Here is a 26314-nt window from a genome sequence, read left to right on the forward strand (position 1 = left end):
ACTTCACTTGCTCCATCGCTGAACAGATTCTACAACCTATGGACTCACTTTTAAGGACTCTACAATTTTCGTTCTTGATATTTATTGCTTATTTATTATTATCATTATTTTTTTTTTCTCAGGTCAAGCTGGTCAAACCTGAGGTGTGGGCATAGCAAAGCTGTGGAGATTAAATCATTGGATATATTTAATGCAGAGGTTGATACATTCTTGATTAGTAATGGTATCAAAGGATACGGGGAGAAGGCAGGAGAATGGGATTGAGAGGAATGATAAATCAGCCGTGATGGAATGGAGGAGCAGACTTGATGGGCTGAATGACCTAATTTTGCTCCTATATCTTATGGTCTCAGGGAATGTACTGGATACTCTGTTCCTGCTCCTGTGTACTTACATAATTCAAAAGGCGAGACCAATACTTGCTGAATCACAGGCAAGGCCTGAAAAAACTGTGTCAGTAATCTTTTCTCCTTAGAAAGCTGAATGGGCAAAACCTGTGCTTTATTGGAAATCTGGATGGAAAATTCAAGTTTTATCTCTGGAGGGAGATAAGAAACTGTTTGGAAGCTGGAAGTGCCTCCAGAAGAAAATGTCTACCTGAGACAACAATGTTCTTTTATCCTGTAAGTGTTGCATTCAGTGCAACTGGCTCCATTCTGTGGGACTGATCCTTTATTTAACAGCATGTAGTGCTTTCTATTTGAAGAAATGTTCGTTGCCATGATATATTTTGTTATTTTATTGCTCATTAGCAATCTCCCTTATCTGTTTCTTTTACAGTTCAGCTGATCAACCCTTGATCATCTTGCACTCATCTTGCTCCAGCAGGGAAGCAGCCAGTGGGAAGCCAGTTCCCTGTGGCTGAGAGAAGCTGCCTCAGTTGTTGGAGAGAGGATACTGGATCACTGAGCTGCCGTAGCCATCAGGGAACATGAGGAAGACAGCAAAAACTGCCAGTGGTCACAGCTGAGTGGTATATTAAAAAGTGCTAGTTCCAAGTGCTTGGAGAATGGGCCAGATCTTTTTGAACAAGCCATCAGGATCAAAGTGAGCAAGTAGAATTGGCTGAGGCTCTGTAGCGCACACCCCTTAGAGTGCAAGTTCAAGTGTCACTCAGCACAAACATCCAGTCCGCCATTCCAGTGTCGTATTGAGACTGTGCCGCATTCAGTAATCCAGTCTGGAGGCAGGCCCTTTGGCCCAATTCATCCATGCCATCCCAAATGCCTATCTATACTAATCCCATTTGCCTGCATTTGGCCCGTATCCCTCTCAGCCACTCTTCTCTTTGCATTGCTGGCAGTGCCATCTTCTAGATCAAAACCAAACTCTCCATCAACCCTCACAGCAGGTACAAGAGATCCCAAGGCATTATTCAGAAGAAGGGCTCGAGTATAGAGCCAGAGTTTGGAGTCATTATTTATCCCCCAACAAACAGCAGTAAAACCAGCTGACTGCTTGGAGTCAATGAAAATCATTGCCTTTGAACAGTGTCTTAGTGAGAGTCAATGCCAGTGGAAACATACAACTCACGTGGAACTGTACTACAATGAAAGTCAGTGTTCATAGAAATGGACCTCTGTAAGAGTGGTGCCAGTGACAGTCAGTGTTTGGGGAAATGAACTGAATTGACTTTATTTCTTACATCCCTCACGTGCATGAGGAGAAAAAATCTTTACATTATGTCTCCGTCTAAATGTGCAATGTGCAATCATAGTAATTTATAATAAATAGAACAGTCAGTGTAATATAGAGTACACTCAAATCAGCGTGAGTTCATCAGTCTGATGGCCTGGTGGAAGAAGCTGTCCCAGAGCCTGTTTGTCCTGGCTTTTATGCTGCGGTACCGCTTCCCGGATGGTAGCAGCTGGAATAGATTGTGGCTGGGGTGACTCGGGTCCCCAATGATCTTACAGGCCTTTTTTACACACCTGTCCCTGTAAATGTCCTGAATCATGGGAAGTTCACAACTACAGATGCCCTGGGCTGTCCACACCACTCTCTGCAGAGTCCTGCGATTAAGGGAGGTACAGTTCCCATACCAGGCAGTGATGCAGCCAGTCAGGACGCTCTCAATTGTGCCCCTGTAGGAAGTTCTTAGGATTGGGGGGCCATACCAAACTGTACTCCAGAGAGCGAGCACCAGTGAAAATGTATCCCAGCAACAGTCCATGCCCGTAGATCTGGACCTCAGTGATAGTCAGTACTGAGGAATAATTCCACTGTCCCAATCAATGGCGATGAGCTTGTACACCATTTCAGTTAGTAGTTATGAAACTCTAGTAGTGCGATCACTCATGTCGAGTATGATATGCACCTAAGGGGTTGTCTACTGGTGGGTCTTCAGGTGGCTGTAGAGCTGATCTGGGTGCCACAGGACTTATTCTGGGACATTAGGGTGGATTCCCTTAATGAAGAATGCCTATGGGAAACGTGGGGAGGCTGATGCACGAGCAGCCGCCACACAGTCTTTGACAGATCAAGGTCGGGGTCCAGTGGCATGGAGTGCAAGATGACTGGGGACCTTTCACTGCTGCAGCCTTCCTCCACCTTCACTGCCATCGTGATGTGTCATCATCCTCCACCAGCTCCACCGCTGAGGTCTTAGTTGGATCGCTCGTTGTCTGGAATGTCCCCCTTGACCCTCCCCCTTCCACCATTTGTGACCCGACCAGGAGCTAAGTGCCAGATGGCTAAACTCTAAACGGGACTGCTCTCGCGCTCTCAAGCCCCTTCACCACAAGGTGACGATCCTCAGAGTAGTATGGAATTGGACGCTCAAGACAGTCACCATGGCCACGTCCCCTACAGGGAGTCAGTTAGCATGAAACTGCACCACTATTACTGTTAGTGGTTATGGAACTGTAGCCTAGAGAGAATCAGTACCGTGGAGAGTCTGGCTGAGGTGAGGTAAAGTTCAGCAATGACCAATTTTCTTTTTCTACTAATTGTACTCATGCATTTTGGATGCAGTAGTTGTACTGGTATCAGATTATTCACACTTAGCAAATTGATTATACAGTATATATAAGTGCACCTTAAATAACTGAGTGTAATATATTGTTGTACCAGTAATGCTGTTTAACCAGTTCTGTACTGTGCTCTCCCTCTGTGAATTGCAGCGACACAAAGAGCCAACTGACACTACAGACAGAAGTCCAGAAATCGTGTGCCTATCTTACAAACCAGGAAACAGTGGTTTATTAAATATTTACAAGCATTTGATGAGCTAGTTCCCTGGGTAACACAGCCTGTAACCCAATAGTGCTGGGGACAGGTTGGAAAATATGGTCACATCCACCCTCTGGAATCAAAACAAACATGACGTCTGAATACTGCAACTGAAAGGGAAGGGCCTGTGGTGAAATCAGAGAAAGAAGGAAACCAGATGATGGACAGTGAAGTGCACGCGGGGGGAATCCGCACATCCAAAGTGCCTCCCCCACCTCAGGATGTGCCAAAGCCTCTCACAGGTACTTAAGTTCAGCCCTTGATGATTAGCGGCCACTGCAATGTCGAGAAATGCAACAGTGAATCGACATCAAGATCCTACAATCCGTAAAGGACTACTTTTGGTGATGGAGACACTGCGTATTGGGGACGCTACCATGTCTCTTAACTGTAGCTGCAAGATCCTTGACTGCCACCTCTCATTTTAATCAGCAAGTTAGGAAGTACTACGCTTGCAACGGTACAGTCCAATTAAAGAGTTTTGCCCATTGAATCAAGACACCCAGACTTTCTCATTTAATCATGGCTGCATGAAGACCGGTTTCAACTTAAGCTGTATACATAGCTGAGCTGGTGCTTTATATTATATGGGCAAAGGGCAAGAACAAGGGAGCCCTCTAGGTTGACCAAACCACTGAATGACAATTAAATGGTAATGTATCGTTTCCCTTTCAATCGCTGATTTATTGCATGCTTCGTTCTCCTTTTGTTGGGTGGGATTAGGAACCAAGGGTGGAACTACCATGCAGAAGAGCCATGCTAATTGAACGACAGAGCTGAACGTTAACATTGCACACACTTCCCTTCAAAATCTGTTGCCTGTGCTGCCACAATCCGGGCCTATCCACTGGCATAACCCCAGGGTTCTCTTCCTCCTCTCCTTCCTCACTTCATGGATGGAAATTAATCAGACTGATACGTGCACACATATATGGATACCACACTGCATTAGGTTATTCAGCCCATAGTGCCATGCTGGCTCTCTGCCAAAGATACCCAATTCATTCCTGCCTTTTCTTCATTGACCTGCAAGATTCTCTTTTTGAAATATTCATCTAATGAATGTTTAAAAGTTACTATTAAATCTGCTTCCAACACTGCTTCAAGGAATGAATTCCAGCTCAAAACAACTTACTCATTAAAGTCTTCATTTCACCCGAGGATTTTTGCCAGTTATTTCACTGCTCTGCCCTCTCATCTGATCATGAGCCTTCAACTAATGGAAACAGTTTCTCCTGATATCCATCCACCTGATAATTTTCAACAGTTTTCTTTAACTTGCTCCAGGAAGATAAGTCCTGCAAACTAAAATCCCTCATCTACGGTATGATTGGACAAAGTCTCTGCTGCATCTTATCAAAGTTCTGATTTCCTCTTAGAGTGAGTTTCCAGAGTTATGTACAATACCTGTGCCCAGGACTATAGGTGAATTGGTGGTGCAGTGCCAAAGCTGAGGTTGCATAATGAACCCACCCAAGAAAGCTCCTGTTCCTCTGAGTGGCCTGCATAGCCTCCTACATTCTGGGGTATGTCAGCACAGCGTTTACCCATTTGCCCCACATGCTAACGGTTACCTTACTCAACGGTGGTAGTTAGCAGTTGCATGCCATTGTTACCTGGATATCATCCGCTGTCAGGTCTTTCATCTCAGTCTTCTTTTCAGGAGGTGGAGGTTTATGGGATGGTGGCAAATCAATCCTGTTTGTGGCAGAAAGATAAACATTTCAGTTCAGGAGCTGCAACCATTGCGGAGACTTCTGCTCAACGCTGGAATGTGAATCAATTTCACCTTTTAAAAAAATTGATTTTATTACCAGGGTGCCATCCAAATGACCCTCACTCCAGCCAGAGTACAAACCATTAGTATAACAGCAGTCCCTACTATATCCTATTCACACCCTGGAGACAAACCTGGGATATTTCATAAACCTGCATTAATTTCTGTTAATTCGGAGTCACTGCTGTTTGGCCTAAATCAAATGCTCTAATTGCCAATAAATGTTGAGTGACAGCTAGGATCACAGGTTAAAGCTCATACACCCACTGAGATACCAAGCCAATATTACAGGCTAACACTTCTCTATTTCAGTGACCCAAGCGGTATGCCCAGAGACAGATGAGGGATTGTAATGAAATTAACACGCCGTCTCTCAGATAGTGCCTAATAACAATCTATGTGCATGAGTGCCTCTGGGCAAAGTATAACTGACCGCAGAATTATAGAGAAATGGAGGACCGCTCTCTGAAACAGAGGGAAAAAGATCAAGGCAACACACACAAAATGCTGGAGGAACTCAGCAGGTCAGACAGCATCCATGGAGAAGAATAAACAGTCAATGTGTCGGGCCAAGACCCTTCATAAAGATATAAAGAAGGCAAGAAAGCGACTACATTTCATTAGGAGTTTGAGGAGTTTGGAATGTCACCTAACATTTCTACAGATGTACCGTGAAGAGCACTCTGATTGGCTGCATCACTGTCTGGTATTGGGGGAGGGTGGGGGGCAACTGCACAGGATTGAAGCAAGCTGCAGAGAATTGTAAAATCGGTCAGTTCCGTAATGGGTATTAGCCTTCCTAGTATCCAGGACATCTTTGAGGAGTGGTGCCTCAAAAAGTGATCGTCCATCATTAAGGACCCCGACCACCCAGGGCATGCCCTTTTCTCATTGTTACCATCAGGAAGGAGGTACAGAAGCCTGAAGGCACACACTCAGTGACTCAGGAACAGCTTCTTCCCATCTGCAATCCAATTTTTGAATGGATAAAGAAACCATAAACACTACCTCACTACTTTTTTAATTTATGTTTTTGCACTACTTATTTAATTTAACTATTGATATACATATACTGCAATTCACAGTTTTTTCCTATAAGGTCATGTATTGCATTGTACTGCTGCTGTAAAGTGAACAAATTTCACAACACAAGTTGGTGATAATCAACCTGATTCTGATTTTGATTCTGATCAGGTCCTGATGAAGGGACTTGGCCCAAAACATCAACTGTTTATTCCTCTCTGTGGATGCTGCCTGACTTGCTAAATTCCTCCAGCATTTTATAAGTGTTACTCTGAATTTCCAGCATCCACAAAATCTCTTATGTTGAGAAATATCAATGCATTTGTTTAGGAGCTGGCACCAGATGTATGTGAGATGATGAGAAAACTCCACAGTTAACTCCACTTCAGAAACAGGAATAATTCTGCTATTGTCTGTCAACAACTAGTGGAGCATTTAAGACACAGAAAAGACTTGGGTATCTGCAAAGAGAGTGAAGCCAGACCACTTTATAAGCAATCATGGGTTCCAATGGAATTTCCACGTGGAAAGCCCAGAGAGAAAATGAAAAAGACAAGGAATTAGAGACATCAATGAAACCAATTCGTCTGGGTAAACAGTACCTGCCTCTCAAGGTGGAGAGTGTGGAAGGATGATGAAGTACTGATTTGAGGTGGAGGGTGAGGAGATGCACAGGAGGGTTGGGGTGGAGGAAGAGATAAAGGGTGTACGTGGGATAAGAGGTCTGGAGGTGAGAAGAGGCTGCAGGAGAGTGAGGGAGTGGGGGTACACAGTAAGAAGGATGGTGTGCAGGAGAATAAAAAATGAGGGGGTGAAGACTGACATATGGAAAGGCGATGATGGATGGATGTATGGAGTGGGGTAGATGTGAGGAAGGGCACATAATGGGCTGAGGATTTTTAGAGTATTGGGTAAGGAGAGCAGGCGTATGGTATGAGGGAGGGTTGATGTTGAGGAATAGACAAGCAATTAATAATTCCCTCTCCCACTATTAGACTTTAATTAACGCCTCCACATATAATTTATCAACTTTCCTTTTCTTATTGTACAAATGACATGATCAGTCAACTTGGAGAATCTGGCCACAAAATCCAACTTACATTACCAAACACTGTTCCCCAAGTGCGTGGGATTGTGACAAGCGGAGATGGGGACAGAAGAACATAATCAACGGAGGAACCAATTGTCTCAAATATCTCCCTGATCCTGCCCTGCCATTCAATAAGATCACTGCTGATCTACCCCAGCTCCACTTTCCTGCTCCATTCACCTGTCTTCTGATTGTCATTGTGGCTAAAACTCTACTGATCCCAACAATGAATGTACTCGGATTCAGGGAAGATTCACAGTCCCCTGAATGCACTGCTGGACAGCAGGTAGAGCTGCTTCCTCACGTTCTCATGACCCAGGATCAATCCTGGCCTTCGGTTCTGTTGGTGTGCAGTCTGGGCATCTCCCTGTGACACAGACCAGAGATTGTGGGCTGGTATTTAATTGGCCATTGTAATTTCTCTCTGTTACTCAGCTGAGTGATTCATCTTTCAACAATGAAGATTTTTGAGTCAGAGTACAGAAAGGAAGTGGAGCAACAACCTAAGTCTGAATGTGGAGAAGACCAAGGAAATGATTGTGTGGACTTTTGGAAGGTATGGGTGAACCATGCCCCTCCATGCAGGCATGGCCTCTCCGTACAGAGAGTTAAGTGCACCCAGTTCCTGGGAGTTCACATCACGGATAACCTCGCCTGGTCCCTTATTATCACCTCCCTGAACAAAAAGGCACACCAGCACCTCCACTTCCTAAGAAGACTGAGGCGAGCAAAACTGCCCCCACTCAACCTTAACTGCGCTTTACAGAGCACCATTGAGGGCGTCCTGACGAGTTGCATCTCCATCTGGTATGGGAGCATTCGAGCATCAGACCAGAAGTCCCTGCAAAGATCTGTGAGAACGGCTGAGAGGACGATAGGAGTCTGCCTACCATCCATCGGGGACATTTATCAGAGTACTGTGCACACAGGGCCCTTAGTCCCACCCACCCATCCAGCATCCTCTTTGACTTTCTGCCATCAGTTAGGAGACTCCGATGCAAAAAGACAAGAACGGTCAGGACGGGAAACAGTTTCTTCCCTCAGGCCATTAGGCTTCTGAACTCCCTCCCTCATCCCATTCGAAGTGTCACCAGGTAATTTGTACTGTACCCTACAAAATTTAATTTATGCACTTTAGTTTATTTATGTGTAATGGATTTGTAGATTTTATTCTTACTTTCCCAAGTTATTGTGTGTTGTGGTTACTACTGTGCTTTACACCTTGGTCTGTGGAAACGTTGTCTCGTTTGACGGTGTACATGTATGTAGTTAAATGACAGCAAACTTGACTTGTGTGTAGTGGTAGGAGAAGAATCTGAGGCAAGTTGAAGGGAATGTGGGGAGAATCAAATAGGATTAGTGTAAATGGGTGACTGATGGTTAATGTGAACTCAATGGGTCAAAGAGTCTGTTTCTGTGCGGTATGTCTCTATTATTCAGTCCTGTGTGTGTCACCCCATATTCTGAAATGATAAGGTCCCATTTCTCAACTGCTCAGCTAGAGGAATACAGTCCTGCTGCACTCATCAAAAATTAAATTGGTTTCAGTGAGATAACTTCTCTTTCTTCTTATCTACAGAAAATATACACCCAATCTACCCAATCTTTGCTGCAGGACATTCCATTTGGTGGTACCAACCTCTGCTCAGTTTGTGCTATTATACACAGCCTCAGCTGTTCATGGGGATTAATGAATATCAATGCAGAGTTACTAATTGTGTGTCTGTCTCAGAGTAAAATATTCACTTTTCAGAACTGAACTGTATAACTGCAAGATTCATGAGAGTAAAAACAGAAAATCTTGTTTCTGCTCTCAAAACCTTTCTTAATATTGATTTATCCTTGTTGAGAAGTAGGTTCTTCAGATTCACACTGCATAGGGACAAACATCCATCAGTGCTGTTTACCAATACTACAATAGCATTAACTTGCATTTTCAAACCAGTTTTCCTGTGCTAAAATTGCCCTAGGCACTTCATGGATGGTATTATTAAATACAATTTAACTCTGAGGTGTGTAAGGAGACATGAAGTCCATTGGCCAGCAGCCTGGACAGGAGGACAGGCTTTAAGAAGATTGTGAGGTGAGAAAGGGCAAGAGAGACAGAGGGGGTTAGACTGAATGCCAGGGATAGGTTTGAGGCTAGTGAAGGCACATCAGCCAATGTTGGTGTGATCAAAATGAAAGATGAGCAAGAGGTTAGAAAAGAAAGAGCACAGACATCTGGGTAGATATTCATTTGGAGGAAGAGGCAGGAATTATGACAATTAACTCATGATGACTGTTCAGTGGGGCAGCTTGAGGAGCTTCTGCCTCACAGCTTCAATGACTCATCTATTGTGCTATTTCTGTGAAGTTTGCATGTCCTCCCAGTGATGTGTGGATTTCCACTGGGTACTCCAGTCCTCTTCCCCCATTTTGAAGACACACTGACAGGTTAATTGGCTAAAGTAAATTGCCTCTACTGTAGGCAGGTAGCAGGAGAATCAGAGGCCGCTGGTGCATGCGTGAAATAGAATGGATTGCAGGAAGATAGGTGGGGAAGTGAGACTGACGGGGTTTACAGATACTGGCCTTGACTCAATGTGCTGATCAACCCCTTACAATGACATTGAAAAAAATGGGAATATGAGAACTTATTCTCTTCTAGAGGCTTCAAGTAATTCGGGAACAGCTTCTTCCCTTCACCATCAAACTTCTGAATGGTCAATGAACCTATGAACACCACATCATTATCTTCCTCTCTTTTTGCACTATTTATTTATACATATATATAATTCTTATTGTAACTTATAGTAAATTATTATGCACTGCACTGTATGGCTGCCACAAAACAACAACTTTTATGACAAACACGAGGAAATCTGCAGATGCTGGAAATTCAAACAACACACACAAAATGCCGGTGGAACGCAGCAGGCCAGGCAGCATCTATAGGGAGAAGCGCTGTCGATGTTTCGGGCCGAGACCCTTTGTCAGGACATGACATGTTTATGACGTGTCAGTTACAATAAATCTAATTCTGATTCAAAGTAAATTTATTATCAGTGTGGATACCGGTGTCCTGTCATTGCTATAGATGTTGATGCCTCGCTATTGAATCATAGAATCAGCCAACAGAGAAACAGACCCTTTCAGTCTACTTTGTTTACAATGACCATGGTGCTTATCCATGCTTGTCCAATTTGCCCACATTAGGCCTATATCCATCTGTGCTTTTGCTATCCAGGTAACTGTCCAAATGTTTTTTTTCCAAAGTTGTAATCTTATCTATTTCTAACACCTCTCTGCGATCTCGTTTGGGATAACCACTACTCTGTATGAAAATCTTACTCCTCAGATCTCCATTAAGTTTCTTCCCTCTTACCTTAAAACTTTGCACTGAATTTCTAGCCCCCCCCCCCCCCGTCCTGGGACAACGATTCAGACTATCCATCCTGTCTATGCCCCTCATAATTTTATAGACGTCTATAAGGCCACCCCTCAGCCTCCTCTGTTCCAATGAAAGTAAACCCAGCTTATCCAATCTCTCCTTCTAACTACATCCTGGTGAATTTCTTCTGCACTCTCGTTATTGCTACCACATCCTACTGAACCATATCGATCGAATGCGAGAATGTGGCAGGTGTGCGTGCAGCCGATTGATCGTGTGGTGATTCAATTGGGCCTCCTTTGCGTGGAAAGCTCTCTCTTTTTGCGTGGACTTTTGAGTGCACGCATTTTTACCTTGGCGGACCCTGTTGGTCGCCCAGTGTGTACCGTGGCTAACATAACTCAGTAAAAATGTTTAATCCTACTACTCCATTGTCAGTCTTGCTCCTTGCATATATAACACCCTCCTGAAGTATGTCGACCAGGAATGTACAGAATAAGTGTGGTCTAACCAACATTTTGTAACACTGAAGTAACATTCTGCTCAATTCCAAATGTTATTAGATGTCTTGGAGTCTACACTGTGCTTCCAGAGAGAACAGCCACTTTCCTGACTCAATAATTTCATAAATTTTCCAATTTATCACCAGAAAGAGACAGATTCTCAGTTGAAGACTCTGTGAAACTTTGTGAAATTTAGTTAGTAGTCACTCTCCTTGTCAAACAGATAGTGTCTCGCTCACAGCCCCAGGACCAAGTCCTATCCCAGCTCCACGTTGGAAGGGCGATATATCAAGGTGATGGTAAATCTGATTCCTTTCAGATTACCAGCTTCCCTGCACCAATAGAGATACAAGTAACAACATCAGCAATTTATCAAGAGCAAGGAGCATGAAATTGAGTCTTAACTTCTAATAAGTCAGCTTTTATTTGAAACTGTACCAGCAAAAAGTTACAAGTAGTCCCCTCTAAGCTGTCTGCGGAAAGTGTAAAAAATCGGAGTGGTCTGCATTAATTCTTGCTGTCTAGCCACTCAGCTCAGTGAAAGATGAGCAGGCTGGAAATCATTGGGACAGAGACTTTCCTAAAGGCATTCAATTAAATAAAGCAACACAGAAATGAATGGTTATTACTGGGAAGCAATGATTGGGTACCTGCATTGTACGGCAGGCATTAGTTTTGGTTTCAGAACACCTTGAGATTCTGTGGGGTACGACAGTGATCAGAAAGTCCAACTTCTCTTTGGCAAACCTATGAATATCGAGAAGACAGCTGCTGGAAACTGGAGTCATCAAAGACTCCAACAAACTTCTACAGGAAGACCGTGGATTGCATCACCGTCTGGTATGGAAGCTCCAATGTGCAGAATCAAAAGAGGGTACAGACCCGATACAGCACGATCCTCTCCAACACTGAGGACACCTTCAAAAGACAGTGCCTGAAGAAGGTGGCATCCAACGATCAAGGAACCTCATCATCTGGAACATGCCCTCTTCTCATAGCTGCCATCGGCAAGGTGGTGCAGGAGCACGAAGATCCACACTCAATGTTTTAAGAACAGCTTCTTCTCCTCTGCCATCAGATTTCTGAATGGTACAATAACCCATGAACACTATTCCTCTATTGCACTATTCATTTATTTGTCTTTTTGCAACTTGGTTATTTTTATGTCTTGCATGGTACCGCTCGCTGCCACAAAGCAACTCATTTCACAACATATGTCAGTGACAACAAAAATGGTTCTAATTCTGATTTTGGACACTGGAAGGAAATGGACAATCGATGTTTTGGGTCGAGACCCTAAACATCGAGACTGTCTGTTTCCCTCCACAGGTGAGTTTCTCAGACAGCTTGTTTATTTTTGCCATGAAATGATTTTGGTTAGATCAAAGACAGCATCACTTGCCTGAATATACCCCACTGGACGCAGAGCCCCAGAAAGGCCTAATTCTGCTCCTTTATCTTATGGTCTTATGAACCAATTTTTCAATCACACCATTTCAGAGATCAAGGCAGCAGATGAGTTTATTTGTGATTGTGTATATGTTAATTGGCACTGAACTTATCTATACTTATCTCCGTTACTATTGACTTGGGCACTTATGCATTGTTTGAGATCTGGACAGCACTGTTAAAACCAGCATTTATTGTCTATTCCCAATTATCCTTCAGAAAGTGGTGGTGAGCCACCTTCCTGAACCACTGTGGTCCTATAAAGGTATTTCCACAGCGTCTTAGAAAGGGAATTCCAAGATTTAGGCCCACTCACTATGAAGGACCAGTATTATATTTCAAAGTCAGGATGGTGATTTGCAAGGTGATCTGTAGGTGGCGGTGTTCTCATGCAACAGCTATTCTTGTTGGATAAGGTTATGGCTTTGGGAGGGCGTTATTCAATTACCCTTTGCCTGTATTTTAGCACATTTTGTCATTGATACACACTGCATAGTCTGTGCACAACTGTTGGAGGGAATAAGCATTTGAGATGGGAATGAGATACCTGTCACTTGGGCTGTTGAGCTTGAGAGTTGTTGGAACCTTACCCATCCATGTGAGTAGCTAATATTCTGTCTTGCTCCTAAGCTGTGCCCTGAAGGTGGTTGAAAGGCTTTCGAGTGTCAGGATGCAAGTCATTTGCCACCTCTGATCTACTCTTACCGCTCCACACAGCATTTATACGGCTGGCTTAGTGGAGTCTCTGGTCATTAGAAACATTCCAGAGTGTCCATGCCAGGTAACTTGGCAACAGTAATATCACTAAGTGTTAAGGATAGGTGGCCAGAATCTCTTGAAGATGGCCACTATTGGTGAAGTAAACATTCAGCCCATGGGCTGCTTCATTTGCTGAGAACTTATGAATGGAATTGAACCCTGTGCAATTCTGAGTGAACATCCCCACTTGTGATGGTATCCATCAGGAGGTCTTGGAGGAAGCTGTCCTGAGGAACTCCTGCAATTATGTCTTGCACCTCCAGTTGCACAACTAACTTCCTATGTATGAGGTATGACTCAAGGCGGTACTTTTCCCTAGATACGGGGTGCCACGGTGGTGTAGTGGTTAGCGCGACACTATTACAGCTTGAGGTGTCAGGGTTCGGAGCTCATTTCTGGCGCTCTCTGTAAGAAGCTTGTATGTCCCTCCCATCAGCATGAGCTGTATCTCTAAATAAAATAAAATACCTATTGACTTGGGAAGGATGTAGAAGCTGCAGAGGAGGTTTACCAGGACGCTGCCTCGATTAGAGAGCATGTCTTATGAAGATAGATTGAGTGAGCTGGGGCTTTTCTCTTTGGAGCAAAAGAGAATGAGAGGTGACTTGATAAGAGTTGTACAAGATGATAAGAGGCATAGATCAAATGGACAGCCAGAGACCTTCTCCCAGATGAATGTTTTTTACTCAGCGATTTGTAATTGTGTGAAGCGCCCTGCCAGGTTTGGTGGTAGAAACAGATACATCAGGGGCATTTAAGAAACTCTTAGTTAGGCACATGGATGATAGAAAAATGGAAGACTATGTAGAAAAGAAGGGTTATATTGATCTTAGAGTAGGTTAAAAGGTCGGCACAACATCATGGATCCAAGGAATGTAGTGTTCTATATTCTACGTTCTATGACTTCAATATTACCAGGGAGCCTTGGTATCATACTTGGTGAAATTCTGTCTAGATGTCACGGGCACTCACCCTTACCTTATCTCTGAAATTTAGCTCACAAGTACGTGTTTTGATCAATGCCTGAAGAGGTCTCGAGCCAAGTGATCCGGCTGAAACCCAAAGTGGGCATTGTAAACCGATTATAGCATTGTTTCTGACACTTCCCATTCCTTTGTTGATGATTGAGAGTAGCCTAATGAGGAAGCAATTAGCCAGAATTGATAATCTGTTCATCAGTTTCACTGTTTCCAGTGCCTGTGTCAATTTGTATATTAGTCTATTTGCCTGTGTTAATTTGTACCAGTGTTTCTGCCATGGTTTGTATCTGTCTCTGTTTAACCGTCTGCGTTTATCCAGTCTTTTGTCCACCTATGCTTGTGTGTGCCTGTACTTAGTGGCATCTGCATATGTGTGTGCTCGTGTTCTGCCTTTCCTCATATGCATTTCTCTGTCCCTGAAATTTCGCTTCTGTGAGGAAAGAGTTAAAGTTGATTCGTTCTTGGTATATGCATAAATATATAACACAAAATGGAAGTCTGTAAGACAAAATGGTGTCAGTTTGGAATGTGCTAATGGACTGAAGATGTGCACATTGTCAGGATTAGAATCCTTTGTTCCTTGCAGACTCGCTCTCTCTGCTTTGAAGTTATGTGCCCAAGGTCACGGGCGATAAGAAGGTACAGGCTGGTACCATGAGGGGAGTGAATGGGGTGAAATTTGTGTCAGATATTTGAAAGGCACAAAAAAGGGACACTTTCTTGGTGCAAATGGGATTCTTTACTTGGCCTGGGTCGCAATTAAGTGCCGCGAGCAAGAGTTAGAGACAAAGATATTAAGAGAGAGAGAGGGTGGGGGAGAGAGAAGGGGGGAGAGGGAGTGATCAGATAGTTCCCTCCGGCGGTATATTGTGTAGCTCATCTTAGTAATTGGTTAATAAGTATTATTTTGTCTTTTTTACTACTTCATTAACCATTTAATTTTAAAATAAATTTACTCTAATAATTTATTGAAACCTTGACTACATGTACAGTGTCACCTTGTTTGTCGATAGCTTTTGCTGCTAAATCAGAAAAGAACAAGGAATGAATTTAATAATATTTTCGTTACAGCCTCTCTGGGTCAACACTAGTAATAAACAAATAAGTGAACAGAGAGACTGGTTTTGGAATTTGCTGACAGTCACCCAAGTTATACACAGGAAAGATGAAGTGTTTGGTTTCAGGCTGTCTACTCACACTGGATGCTGTGCAACATCTCTCCACAGCACCCTGCCTGACTAATCTTTATGTTTCTATAATTAAAAATAGCTCGTAAAGACAATTGTCACTGAAGAGATTAGTGTATGTAAGTAATTAATTACAGAATTCTACAAGCAATGATCTTACCCCATCCTATGGTCCACCATCTCTCATCAATCCTTTTGATTCAGCACCACACTGTTAACCCTTTCATCTCAGAAACACATTTATTACACCTGCATCCTCTTATTATCTTACTTTTTCCAGTAAGATGGTGCCGTCTACAATGCAGCGGCCTCTCAGGAGCCAACCAAAGGTGTTTGTTTTCTTTGTGAAATGTGTTTTTTTACGATCCAAAGACAATTCTACTCCAAGAAAATCGGGTACTGCAGGGCTATTCCATCAGGGAGCAGTTTGTTGATCAGAATAGTTGGACTGGCGTCAATGGTAGAGCCGGTCGAGGTGTCAAAGGGGTCGGCCAAAGTGTCTAAGGGGCTGGTTGGGATATCGGGGGAATATCAGAGAAGCTGCCAGTGTATCAGAGGAGCTGGTTTGGGTACGGAGGAGGTGACCTGGCTGTAGACCGTGTCGCTGCCCGCTACTTGGTCATTGAAGTTGGTTCAGTATAACTGTGGGAGATTGTCTCAGACATTTCACTTGCGATCGCAAGACTCTGTTGAAGAGAGATAATGTAAGCTGCCGCAGGCAACTGGTGGAGGGATAGTTGACATGGGAGCTGTGTAGCCTCAGTTGTGGTGAGAACTAGGCCTCAAGCCTCAGGCTTGCCTGCTGCTGCGGACCAGGAGAGAGATGCGGAAGCGCTACAGTATGGTTGAGTTCAGCTGGGAGCTGGCCTCTCCCGACAGTGCTGCTCTCCTGTGTTCGAGTGATAGAATGACAGGTTGCTTGCGTCTGTACACTGCCGGGAGACTGTACCGTCGATTGCTGGACATTGTCGCTCAGGGCGTTGGACTATTTTTTTTTGAGTGAATATGCTTCTTTGCCCAGTATTTTGAATTATGTAACTCGCTATTTTTGAATGTTTGCTTGCTATTTTGAGTGTTTTGCGCCTTGGGCCCAGAGGAATGCTGTTTTGTTCAGCTGTATCTATGTATGGTTTCAATGATAATTAAACTTGATTTGATTTTGATTTTTGATTTGATTTTACACATACATCCTGTTGAGTGATAAGATGGACTCTTGATCTCTCAGTCTACCTACCTTGCCAAGGCCTTGCACCTTATGTATTGCTCTACACTGCACTTCCTCTGCAACTTTAACACGATCTTCTGCACTGTTATTGCTTTTCCCTTGTACTATCTCAATGTACTGATGTGATTCAATGATCTGTATGAATGGCATGCAAAACAAATTTTTTTCCCACGTGACAATAATAAATCAGTTTACAAGTTTAGCAATTTTTATACACTACTGGCCTTTTTTTTATTGTGGTCTAGCTCAGGATAGAAGTTCAGGGAGGGAATACTATATATATCAGGAAAATCTCCTGACAGTCCCACGCCATTTGGGACTCCCTGGTAGAAAGGAGGCGAGCAGGGATTGGTGGGGAGGTAGAGAGAAGGGGATGGTGATAAAGCTGGATGTACTACTCTCCTTAATGCCTTTGGGCCCCATATCTAAGAAATGACGTGCTGGCACTGGAGAGAGTCCTGAAGTTTATGGGAGTAATCACGGGAACAAAAGGGTTAACATTTTTGGAGTGCCAGCACTTTGATGGCTCTGGGCCCGTACTCACTGGATTTTAGAAGAATAAAGGGGGATTTCATTGAATCCTACCAACGTGCCGAGTGGCACAGTAGCATAGCAGTTATCGTAACGATTTACAGCACCAGCGTTCCGGGTTTTATTCCCGCCATTGTTCGTGCGTTCTCCTCGCAATCGCGTGTGTTTCCTCTGCGTGCTCCAATTTTCTCCCACATTCCAAAGGAGTAAAGGTTACTAAGTTGAGGGCATGCTACGATGGCGTCAGAAGCATGGTGACATTTGCGGGTCGTGACCAGCACATCCTCAGACTGGATTGGTTGTTGATATCTGTATGTTTTGATGTACACGTGACAAATAAAGCTAATCTTTATCTTTAAATATACCGGTGGGGATGTCAACAGAGCAGAGATGGCTGAAGTTTCTGGGAATAGTTCACAAGGCACAGAATAGGTCCGTCCCACAGAAGAAGTAGTTCTCAATTGGCAGGGGTCGGCAACTGTGGCTGACAAAGGAAGTTAAGAACTGCATAGAAGCCAAGGAAAGGGCATATAAGGTAGCAAAAGTAAGTGGGAAGTTGGATGACTGGGAAGCTTTTAAAATCCAACAAAAGGCAACTCAAAAGTTATAAAAAGGAAAAAGTTGAAATATGAGGGCAGACTAGCCAATCGTGTAAAGCAGGATCCCAAAAGTTTTTTAGTTATATAAAGAGTAAAAGGGAAGCGAGAGTTAATATTGGAAATGATTGGAAATATTGGAAATACTGGAAAATGATGCTGGTGAGGTAGTAATGGGGGACAAAGAAATGGCAGCTGAACTTAATGGGTACTTTGCATCTGTCTTCACTGTGGAAGATACAAGCTGTATGCCAGAGGTCTGTGAGTGTCAGGGAGCAGGAGTGAGTGTCATTGCTATTACAAAGGAAGAATTGCTTGGCAAACTCAAAGGTCTTAAGGTGGATAAGTCACCTGGAGCAGATGAACTACATCCCAGAGTCCTGAGAGAGGTTGCTGAAGAGATAACAGATGCATTGGTCATGATCTTTCAAGAATCACTTGATCGTGGCATGGTCACGGAGGACTGGAAGATTGCAAATGTCACTTCACTCTTTAAGAAGGGAGGAAGGCAAAAGAGAGGAAATTATAGGTCAGTTAGCCAAACCTCGGTGGTTGGGAAAGTGTTGGAGTCTATTATTAAGGATGAGGTTTCAAGGTACTTGGAGACTAGTGATAAAATAAGTCAAAGTCAGCATAGTTTCTGTAAAGGGAAATCTGGCCTGACAAATCTGTTAAGAGTTCTTCAAGGAAGTAACAAGCAGGGTGGACAAAGGAGAGGCAGTGGATGTTATTATTTAGTTTTTCAGAAGGCATTTGATAAGGTGCCACAGATGAGGCTGCCTAACAAGATTAACATCCTATGGCGTTACAGGAAAGATCCTGGCATGGATAGAGGAAAAGCTGACAGGCAGGAGACAGCGAGTGGGAATAAAGGGGGCCTTTTCTGATTGGCTGCCAGTGACTAGTAGTGTTCCTCAGGGGTCAGTATCGGGACCACTACTTTTCACATTGTTTGTCAATGATTTAGAAAGTGGTATTGATGGCTTTGTGGCAAAGTTTGTGGATGATACGAGATAGGTGGAGGGGTAGGTAGTGCTGAGGAAGCAATGCAATTTCAGCAGGACTTAGACAAATTGGAAGAATGGGCAAAAAAGTGGCAGATGGAATACACTGTTGGGAAATGTATGATAATGCATTTTGGTAAAAGGAACAATAGTGTGGACTATTATCTAAATGGGAGAAGATTCAAACATCAGAGGTGCAGAGAGACTTAGGAGTCCTTGTGCAAGACTCCCAGAAGGTTAGTTTACAGGTTGAGTCTGTGGTAAAGAAGGCAAATGCAATGTTGGCATTTATTTCAAGGGAAATAGAATATAAAAAGATAACACTGAGCCTTTTTTAGACACTAGTCAGCCTGCACTTGGAGTATTATCAACAGTTTTGGGCCCCATATCTCAGAAAGGATGTGTTGTCATTGGAGAGAGTCCAGAGTATGTTCACGAGGATGATTCCGGGAATGAAGGGGTTAACATATGAAGAGCGTTTGGCAGCTTTAGGCCTGTACTCACTGGAATTTAGAAAAATGTGGGGGGGATCTCATTGAAACGACTAGATAAGGTGGATGTGGAGAGGATGTTTCCTGTGGTGGGGGGTATCCAAAACTAGAGGGCTCAGCCTCAAAATTGAGGGGCAACCTTTTAGAACAGAGGTAAGGAGGAATTTTTTTTTAAACCAGAGCGTAGTGAATCCGTGGAGTGCTCTGCCACAGACTGTGGTGAAGGCCAAGTCTGTGGGTATATTTAAGGAGGAAGTTGATGGTTTCCTATTGGTCAAAGGATATGGCAAGAAGGCAGGTGTATGGGGTTGAGTGGCATCTAGGATCAGCCATGATGGAATGGCGGAGCAGACCTAATGGGCTGAATGGCCTAATTTTGCTCCCAAGTCTTATGGTCTAAATCTTTAAAAGTATATTGAATGGCCCAGATAGAGTAGACTTGGAGAGGATGTTTCCAATATTGGGAGAATCTAGGACCAGAGGGCACAGCTTCAGAATAGAAAGACATCCCTCTAGAACGAAGATGAAGAATTTCTTTAGCCAAAGGGTAATTCATTGCCACAGTTGGCTGTGGAGGCCAAGTCATTGGTTATATTTAAAGCAAAGGTTTATAGGTCCTTGATTAGTAAGAACATCCAAGGCCATGGTGAGAAGGCAGGATCATGGGTTGTGAGGGATAATAAATCAGCCATGATGGAATGGAGCAGACTCGATTGGCCCACTGGCCTAATTCTGCTCCTATGTCTTATGGTGGTGGTACTGATTCATTATGCATGACATTGTTGCCAGTCCTGGGATTTAAAAAGTTGATATTTACTTTGTTACGTTCCAAACTAAGTAGTTAAGTAAACTACTTAAGAACTTTTTAAAAGCTATTATTAATGCTTTTTGAAAGGGTGATTTTAGATGCATATCATATTTTTACTGAGTTAAGTATTGTATGTAATTAGTTTTGCTACAATAAGTGTATGGGACATTGGAAAAAAATGTTGAATTTCCCCATGGGGATGAATAAAGTATCTATCTATTAGAACGTGGACAAGTTACCATGGAGTTTCATCATCCACAGCTCAGAAACAGGTGATTCAGCCAAACTGCTTCATGATATATTTTATGGTCTTCACAAGCTACTTCCCACAATCTCTGCATATTCTTCTATCATGTTCTCTCTTATTCACTTACCCACTTTTCCTTCAAATATACCGATGCCACTAGCCTAAACTACTCCTTGTTAAGGGAAGTTCCATATTCTAGCCACTCTCCAATAAGTTCTATTTGAATTCCTTATTGGATTTCAAGATGAATAACTTAATAAAAGTGGAAAACTGCAGACACTGCAAATGTGAAATAAAATCAAAAAATGCTCGACATAGTTGATGAGTCAGGTAGCATGAGGGGAGAAAGAAAGTGCCACCCTTTCATTGAAATGTCAACTTTAAGTGTTATCTTAATACTGTACAGATGTGCCTGTTTTCCCCATATTTTTTCTGCATATACCATGTTGCAGTTCATAACTTTCTTCAGACATTTAGAAGCTTAGGTCATAAGATGTCCATTAAGATAATCCTTAACCTTTTTCTTTCTAGAAAAAAAGAGCCCCAGACTGCTGAAATTTCTGATGGTTGTAATGTGTCAGCTCTTAAGGCGTAGTTTCAGTTTAAAGCAGCCTTTAAATAAATCCAAGCTGTCTGGAGGTTTGTGTTTCTGGCGTCTGAGTTGGGGTGATGGACTTTCTTTCATCTTGTCGGTAGGTATAAGTAACTGGATCACAGACTCAAGCAATTCTAATAAGATCACATACACCTCATCATCGTTAATGCCACAATTCCTGCTGATGCCAATTGCTTCGTGGTATCACATCTAAATCAGGCAAAGCACATGTACCATACTATATATCAAGATTGGTCCAATGAATCTGGATAAATCAACCACTCCATTACCAAGACAGAGGAATAAAAAATCCAAATTTTGGAAAAGTACAGAGAAAGTTCCCTGAGGACGAGAGGAACTGACTCTACAGCAAGGTTAAATTCTTACAGTAGATCCCTCTCAAGCTGCATCTTGAGATCATTTTTAAAAGTTCAAAGTAAATTTATTATCAAAGTATGTGTGTGTCACCATATACAACCCTGAGACTCATTTTCTTGTGGGCATAATCAATAAATCTAAAGAATAATAACCATAACAGAATCAATGAAAGACCTCCCAACCTGGGCGTTCAACCAGCATGCAGAAAACAACAAACTGAGCAAATATAAAAAGAAAAAAAAATAATAATAAGCAATAAATATCAAGAACATGAGATGAAGAGTCCTTGAGAGTGAGTCCATAGGTTGTGGGAACATTTCAATGATGGGGCGAGTGAAGTTGAATGAAGTTATCCCCTTTGGTTCAAGAATCCAATGGTTGTGGGGTAATAACTGTTCCTGAACCTGGCGGTGGGAGTCACTCCATCAAAGCTGCAATTTGTGGTTGCATCTTACCATGATGTGCTGCACTGTGTTGGAGGCCCTATATTATTATACTTTAAAGGATGTTACATTCCTGCTGATGGAGTTTAATATTTTTGCACAAGGTAGTGTAAATACAAAGCAGGTGTGTCTGGCTCAACAAACGTATACAGTGTTAGAGTGTTTTTTGGGGTTAGCATATACAGCAATTTACTTCAGCCACCAATCTTCAGATCTGAATATAGACTGTAGATTAAATATAAAATGCAGCTCTGAACAATAGGTTCCTAAGAACCATGAACCACAGTTAATTGGAAGACTAGAGAATGCTGATTTCAATTTATTATTTGTAGTCATTTGGGTGACTATAGTGAGGGTGCAAAGAGGGAGGTCTAAAGGTTGTGTGTAGTTCAAAGGAAGCATTGTGATTGCATCATAAATATGAAATTGTCCTGAATTGTCCTTTGATCTTTAGCATATAAAATATTGTGTCGTGTTCGGTCAAGCAGGCCTTCTTCCTCTGAAAGGTTCTCCATATAATTTTATTGAATAAAGAGGCAGCTTCATATCTATAAGTACTTCTCTCTGGTGACTTTGTTCACGCAACAACATACAGGACCGCATTCACTTAATGAATCACATTGATGTGTAACTCGATGAAATATCAAACTTACAAAGCAGTTAATAAAAAAACTTTCACCTGTGAAAATTCAGCTAAGTAAGAAGATAGGCAAAGGGACTCAGGGATATTTTAACAGTTCTAATTTAATGTGCTAACTTCATCATAAAAAGCCTCTGGCATGAACTAATGAAGACTGAGTAAGTTGAAGCAACAGAGAAAGAGACATAAGTTGGGAGGGCTAGAGACTGAGATAGAGATATTTTAAAGGCAGATTGAGAAAGTTGGATATATGAACTGATGGATTAAAAGATATAAGGAAATGGAGGTAAGGAAAGAAAGATTACAATTGAAAGAGATGGATATTTAAAGACAGAAAACTTGACAGAGAGATAGATAGGATAAATAACAGATATTAAAAGATTAAAAAGTGAGAGCTCATTAACTTTGTATACACTGAGCCTTTCAGAATCATAACATTTTTCATGTTGATATCAAGACCAAAGTAGGTTCTTCTGAGTGAGGGACCCCTTGATACCACTGGCACTACTCGACACTGCCAGTCCCTCTCACTCCCACTCCACCTCTGTCACTCGCTCCCTCTCTTTCTGTCTATGTGTTGAGGCAGCTGGTGTTGGTGTCCTAGGGAGATACATCAGGGAAACAAGTATATGGGCCCTCTAAATCCATGCACACTGTTGGTCACCCATTTAAACTTATTTTACACATTTATCCTACGCTATTCCCATTTTGTTTATTCTCCCACTTCCTTATCAACTCATCCTGGATTTTCACTGGCACATAGAGACAATTCACGGTGGCCAGTTAACCTATCATCCTGCACGTCTTTGGGATGTGGGAGGAAACCGAGGTGGTCATGAGGAGAACATGAAAACTCTACACAGATGCCCCCCAGGCGCTGTGAGGCGGAGTGTCTCACCAAGAGCACCAGTGTAGTGTATTTCAGAGTCAGAGAGTCATTGTGTATGGGACAGGTGGTGAGACATTTTACAGTGACATTTCAGGCTAAAATATTGCTTAGTGGACTTCCATTGCTGAATCTCCAATTTTTGTGAAATTACAATATAAGCAGAAACTAGTCGGTGTTCAATCCTACATCAGCAGTTAAGCATTTTGTCACAATTCAGTGAGTACTTGGTCAGTTCTTAATCAGTACTCAATCCTTGGCTGTATTTGGTCAGTGCTCAGTTAGTACTCAGTGAACACTCAGTTAATACCAAGCATGCAGTCAGTACGTGGTTAGTACTTGGTCAGAAGTTGCTTGGATCTTGGCCAGTACTCACAGGTCATTGTTTGCATTGTCTGCTCGATTCTTTTGCTGGCGTCGGTAAATAAAGAAGATTGTCACTATGGTGCTGATGATGATAACAGCAGCGATAATTCCACCCAGAATTCCTATTACACTTCCAGAGGCTCCCTGGGGTAGTGGCTTATCTGTAAACAGAGAGCAAACATAATTTTTAAAATTACTTTATTCTGAACTTCAATGAACAACTAGAAATTGAGATTTATAACTCCTTGAGGACCACTGTTAAGCATGCGTGAGCAAAATAAATAGAAGAACTTGCTAAAATAGGTAATCTGAAATAGGAGATGCAGTAAATTCCTCGAGTTAAATGACCCCTGGGCTATTGATTACTCTCTGGAACTTTGGTTTCTCTTTGTAATGTTACTCTTTGGAACTTTGGTCTCCAAATTACCAATGGATAGTCTAGAGATGTCTGTAATTGTGCCTCTCTCTTACCATTTCTCCCTTTTATCTCCTCCTCTCCTTGTGTAGATACTTTGTTAGAATTTCAGACATGATGGTCGATCACTCCCTTGTGGCCGGGCAATGAATGTCAGCCAGCCATTTGATTAAAGACATCAAAGCAAGAGCAATTCTTCGTGTTCACCACCCCCCCCCAGTGAGGGTCACTAGATCTGGATCAAACACTGAAATCAAAGCTGTGTTCGTAGTTCAGTGACACTGAGACCAATGACTAGTCAAGTTATTAATGGGTTGCATTGTAGTGCAACAATTAGCACAACCATCCATACCACAGCACCAGTGATCACTGATCGGGGTTCAATTCCTGTCACTGTCTGTGAGGAGTTTGTACGTTCTCCCCTTGACCTCATGAGTTTCGTCAGGAGGTTCCTGTTTCCTGCCCCATTACAAACACGTACAGTTAGGGTTAGTGAGCTGTGGGCATCTACATTGGTGATGGAAGCTTGGCGACTCTTGTGGGCAGCCCCCAGCACAATCCTCAGATTGATGGTCGTTGACACAAAATGATGCATTTCACTGCATGTTTTGATGTACGTTTGACAAGTAAAGCTAATCTTTGTGTTCTCAAAGTTATCTTTATCTCTAACTATAGTCCCTACTCCCGTTGTCAGTTAATCCAGGTACTGGACCTCTTGGTCTCTCCAGCTTCATTTACTTGAGGACAATAGACAGTAGGTGCAGGAGTAGGCCATTCGGCCCTTCGAGCCAGCACCGCCATTCACTGTGATCATGGCTGATCACCCACAATCAGTACCCCGTTCCTGCCTTCTCCCCATTATCCCTTGACTCCGCTGTCTTTAAGAGCTCTATCTAACTCTTTCTTGAAAGCATCCAGAGAATTGGCCTCCACTGCCTTCTGAGGCAGAGCATTCCACAGATCCACAACTCTCTGGGTGAAAAAGTTTTTCCTCAATTCCGTTCTAAATGGCCTACCCCTTATTCTTAAACTGTGGCCTCTGGTTCTGGTCTCCCCCATCAGTGGGAACATGTTTCCTGCCTCTAGCCTGTCCAATCCCTTAACAATCTTATATGTTTCAATCAGATCCCCTCTCATCCTTCTAAATTCCAGTGTATACAAGCCCAGTCGCTCCAATCTTTCAACATATGACAGTCCCGCCATCCGGGGAATTAACCTCGTGAACCTATGCTGCACTCCCTCAATAACAAGAATGTCCTTCCTCAAATTTGGAGACCAAAGCTGAACACAATACTCCAGGTGTGGTCTCATCAGGGCCCTGTACAACTGCAGAAGGACCTCTTTGCTCCTATACCCAACTCCCCTTGTTATGAAGGCCAACAGGCCATTAGCTTTCTTCACTGCATGCTTACTTTCAGTGACTGATGAACCTAGATCTCGTCGCACTTCCCCTTTTCCTAACTTGACACCATTCAGATAGTAATCTGCCTTCCTGTTCTTGCCACAGGAGACCAAGGTGTGTGACCTAGCAGAGTATGGGACAGTGATGTAGCTTATTGGCTTGTAATCCTGTTTCTAAATATATCTATATCTTTATATGTTGATTTTTTCCCCCTCTGTACCTATCTTAGCATGAACATCTGTGAACTGATAGATCTGTTCAGATATGTCCACAAGTCATCGTTTACCTTTATGTCGCTGTGTGTTATGGATTCACAAACAAAAAGGCAGAGGCTGAGTCTCATCCTTCAGGGAGTTCATTTTAGCCGAGCCCAGTGAGGGCACATGTCTACAGATGCCACTCAGGCTGGCTACTGTATTGACTTCCCAGTGGCATCTATCAATGATTATGATTGAGACACCAATGAAGCCCTCAAAAGCATTGAAAAGCTGAGACTAAGTACAGTATAGACATTCAACTTTATATACAGTGGCATGCAAAAGTTTGGGCACCCCTCTGTAGCTAAGCGAGTAAAGGATGACCTGATTTCCAAAAGGCATAAAGTTAAAGATGACACATTTCTTTAATATTTTAAGCAAGATTACTTTTTCATTTCCATCTTTTACAGTTTCAAAATAACAAAAAAGGAAAAGGGCCCAAAGCAAAGGTTTGGCACCCTGCATGGTCAGTACTTAGTAGCACCCCCTTTGGCAAGTATCACAGCTTGTAAACGCTTTCTGTAGCCAGCTGAAAGTCTTTCAATTCTTGTTTGGGGGATTTTCACCCATTCTTCCTTGCAAAAGGCTTCTAGTTCTGAGAGATTCTTGGGCTGTCTTGAATGCACTGCTCTTTTGAGGTCTATCCACAGATTTTTGA

At 42.7% G+C, this 26314-nt stretch overlaps 1 protein-coding gene across 6 annotated transcripts in view; it reads right to left on the bottom strand.

Annotated features, from left to right (window-relative positions):
- Positions 1–26314, bottom strand: part of LOC140716884 (nectin-1-like) — a 539485-nt gene that overhangs the window by 49828 nt on the left and 463343 nt on the right. For all 6 annotated transcript variants that reach the window (XM_073029909.1, XM_073029905.1, XM_073029910.1 and 3 more), the window contains exons 6-7: positions 23593–23743; positions 4848–4929 (exon numbers count right to left, since the gene is read on the bottom strand). In XM_073029909.1, coding sequence (XP_072886010.1) covers positions 4848–4929; positions 23593–23743 — 233 coding nt within the window. The remainder of the gene's footprint in view (positions 1–4847; positions 4930–23592; positions 23744–26314) is intronic.

The sequence above is a fragment of the Hemitrygon akajei genome, chromosome 26, assembly GCF_048418815.1.
Source record: "Hemitrygon akajei chromosome 26, sHemAka1.3, whole genome shotgun sequence".
Taxonomy (NCBI): Eukaryota; Metazoa; Chordata; class Chondrichthyes; order Myliobatiformes; family Dasyatidae; genus Hemitrygon; species Hemitrygon akajei.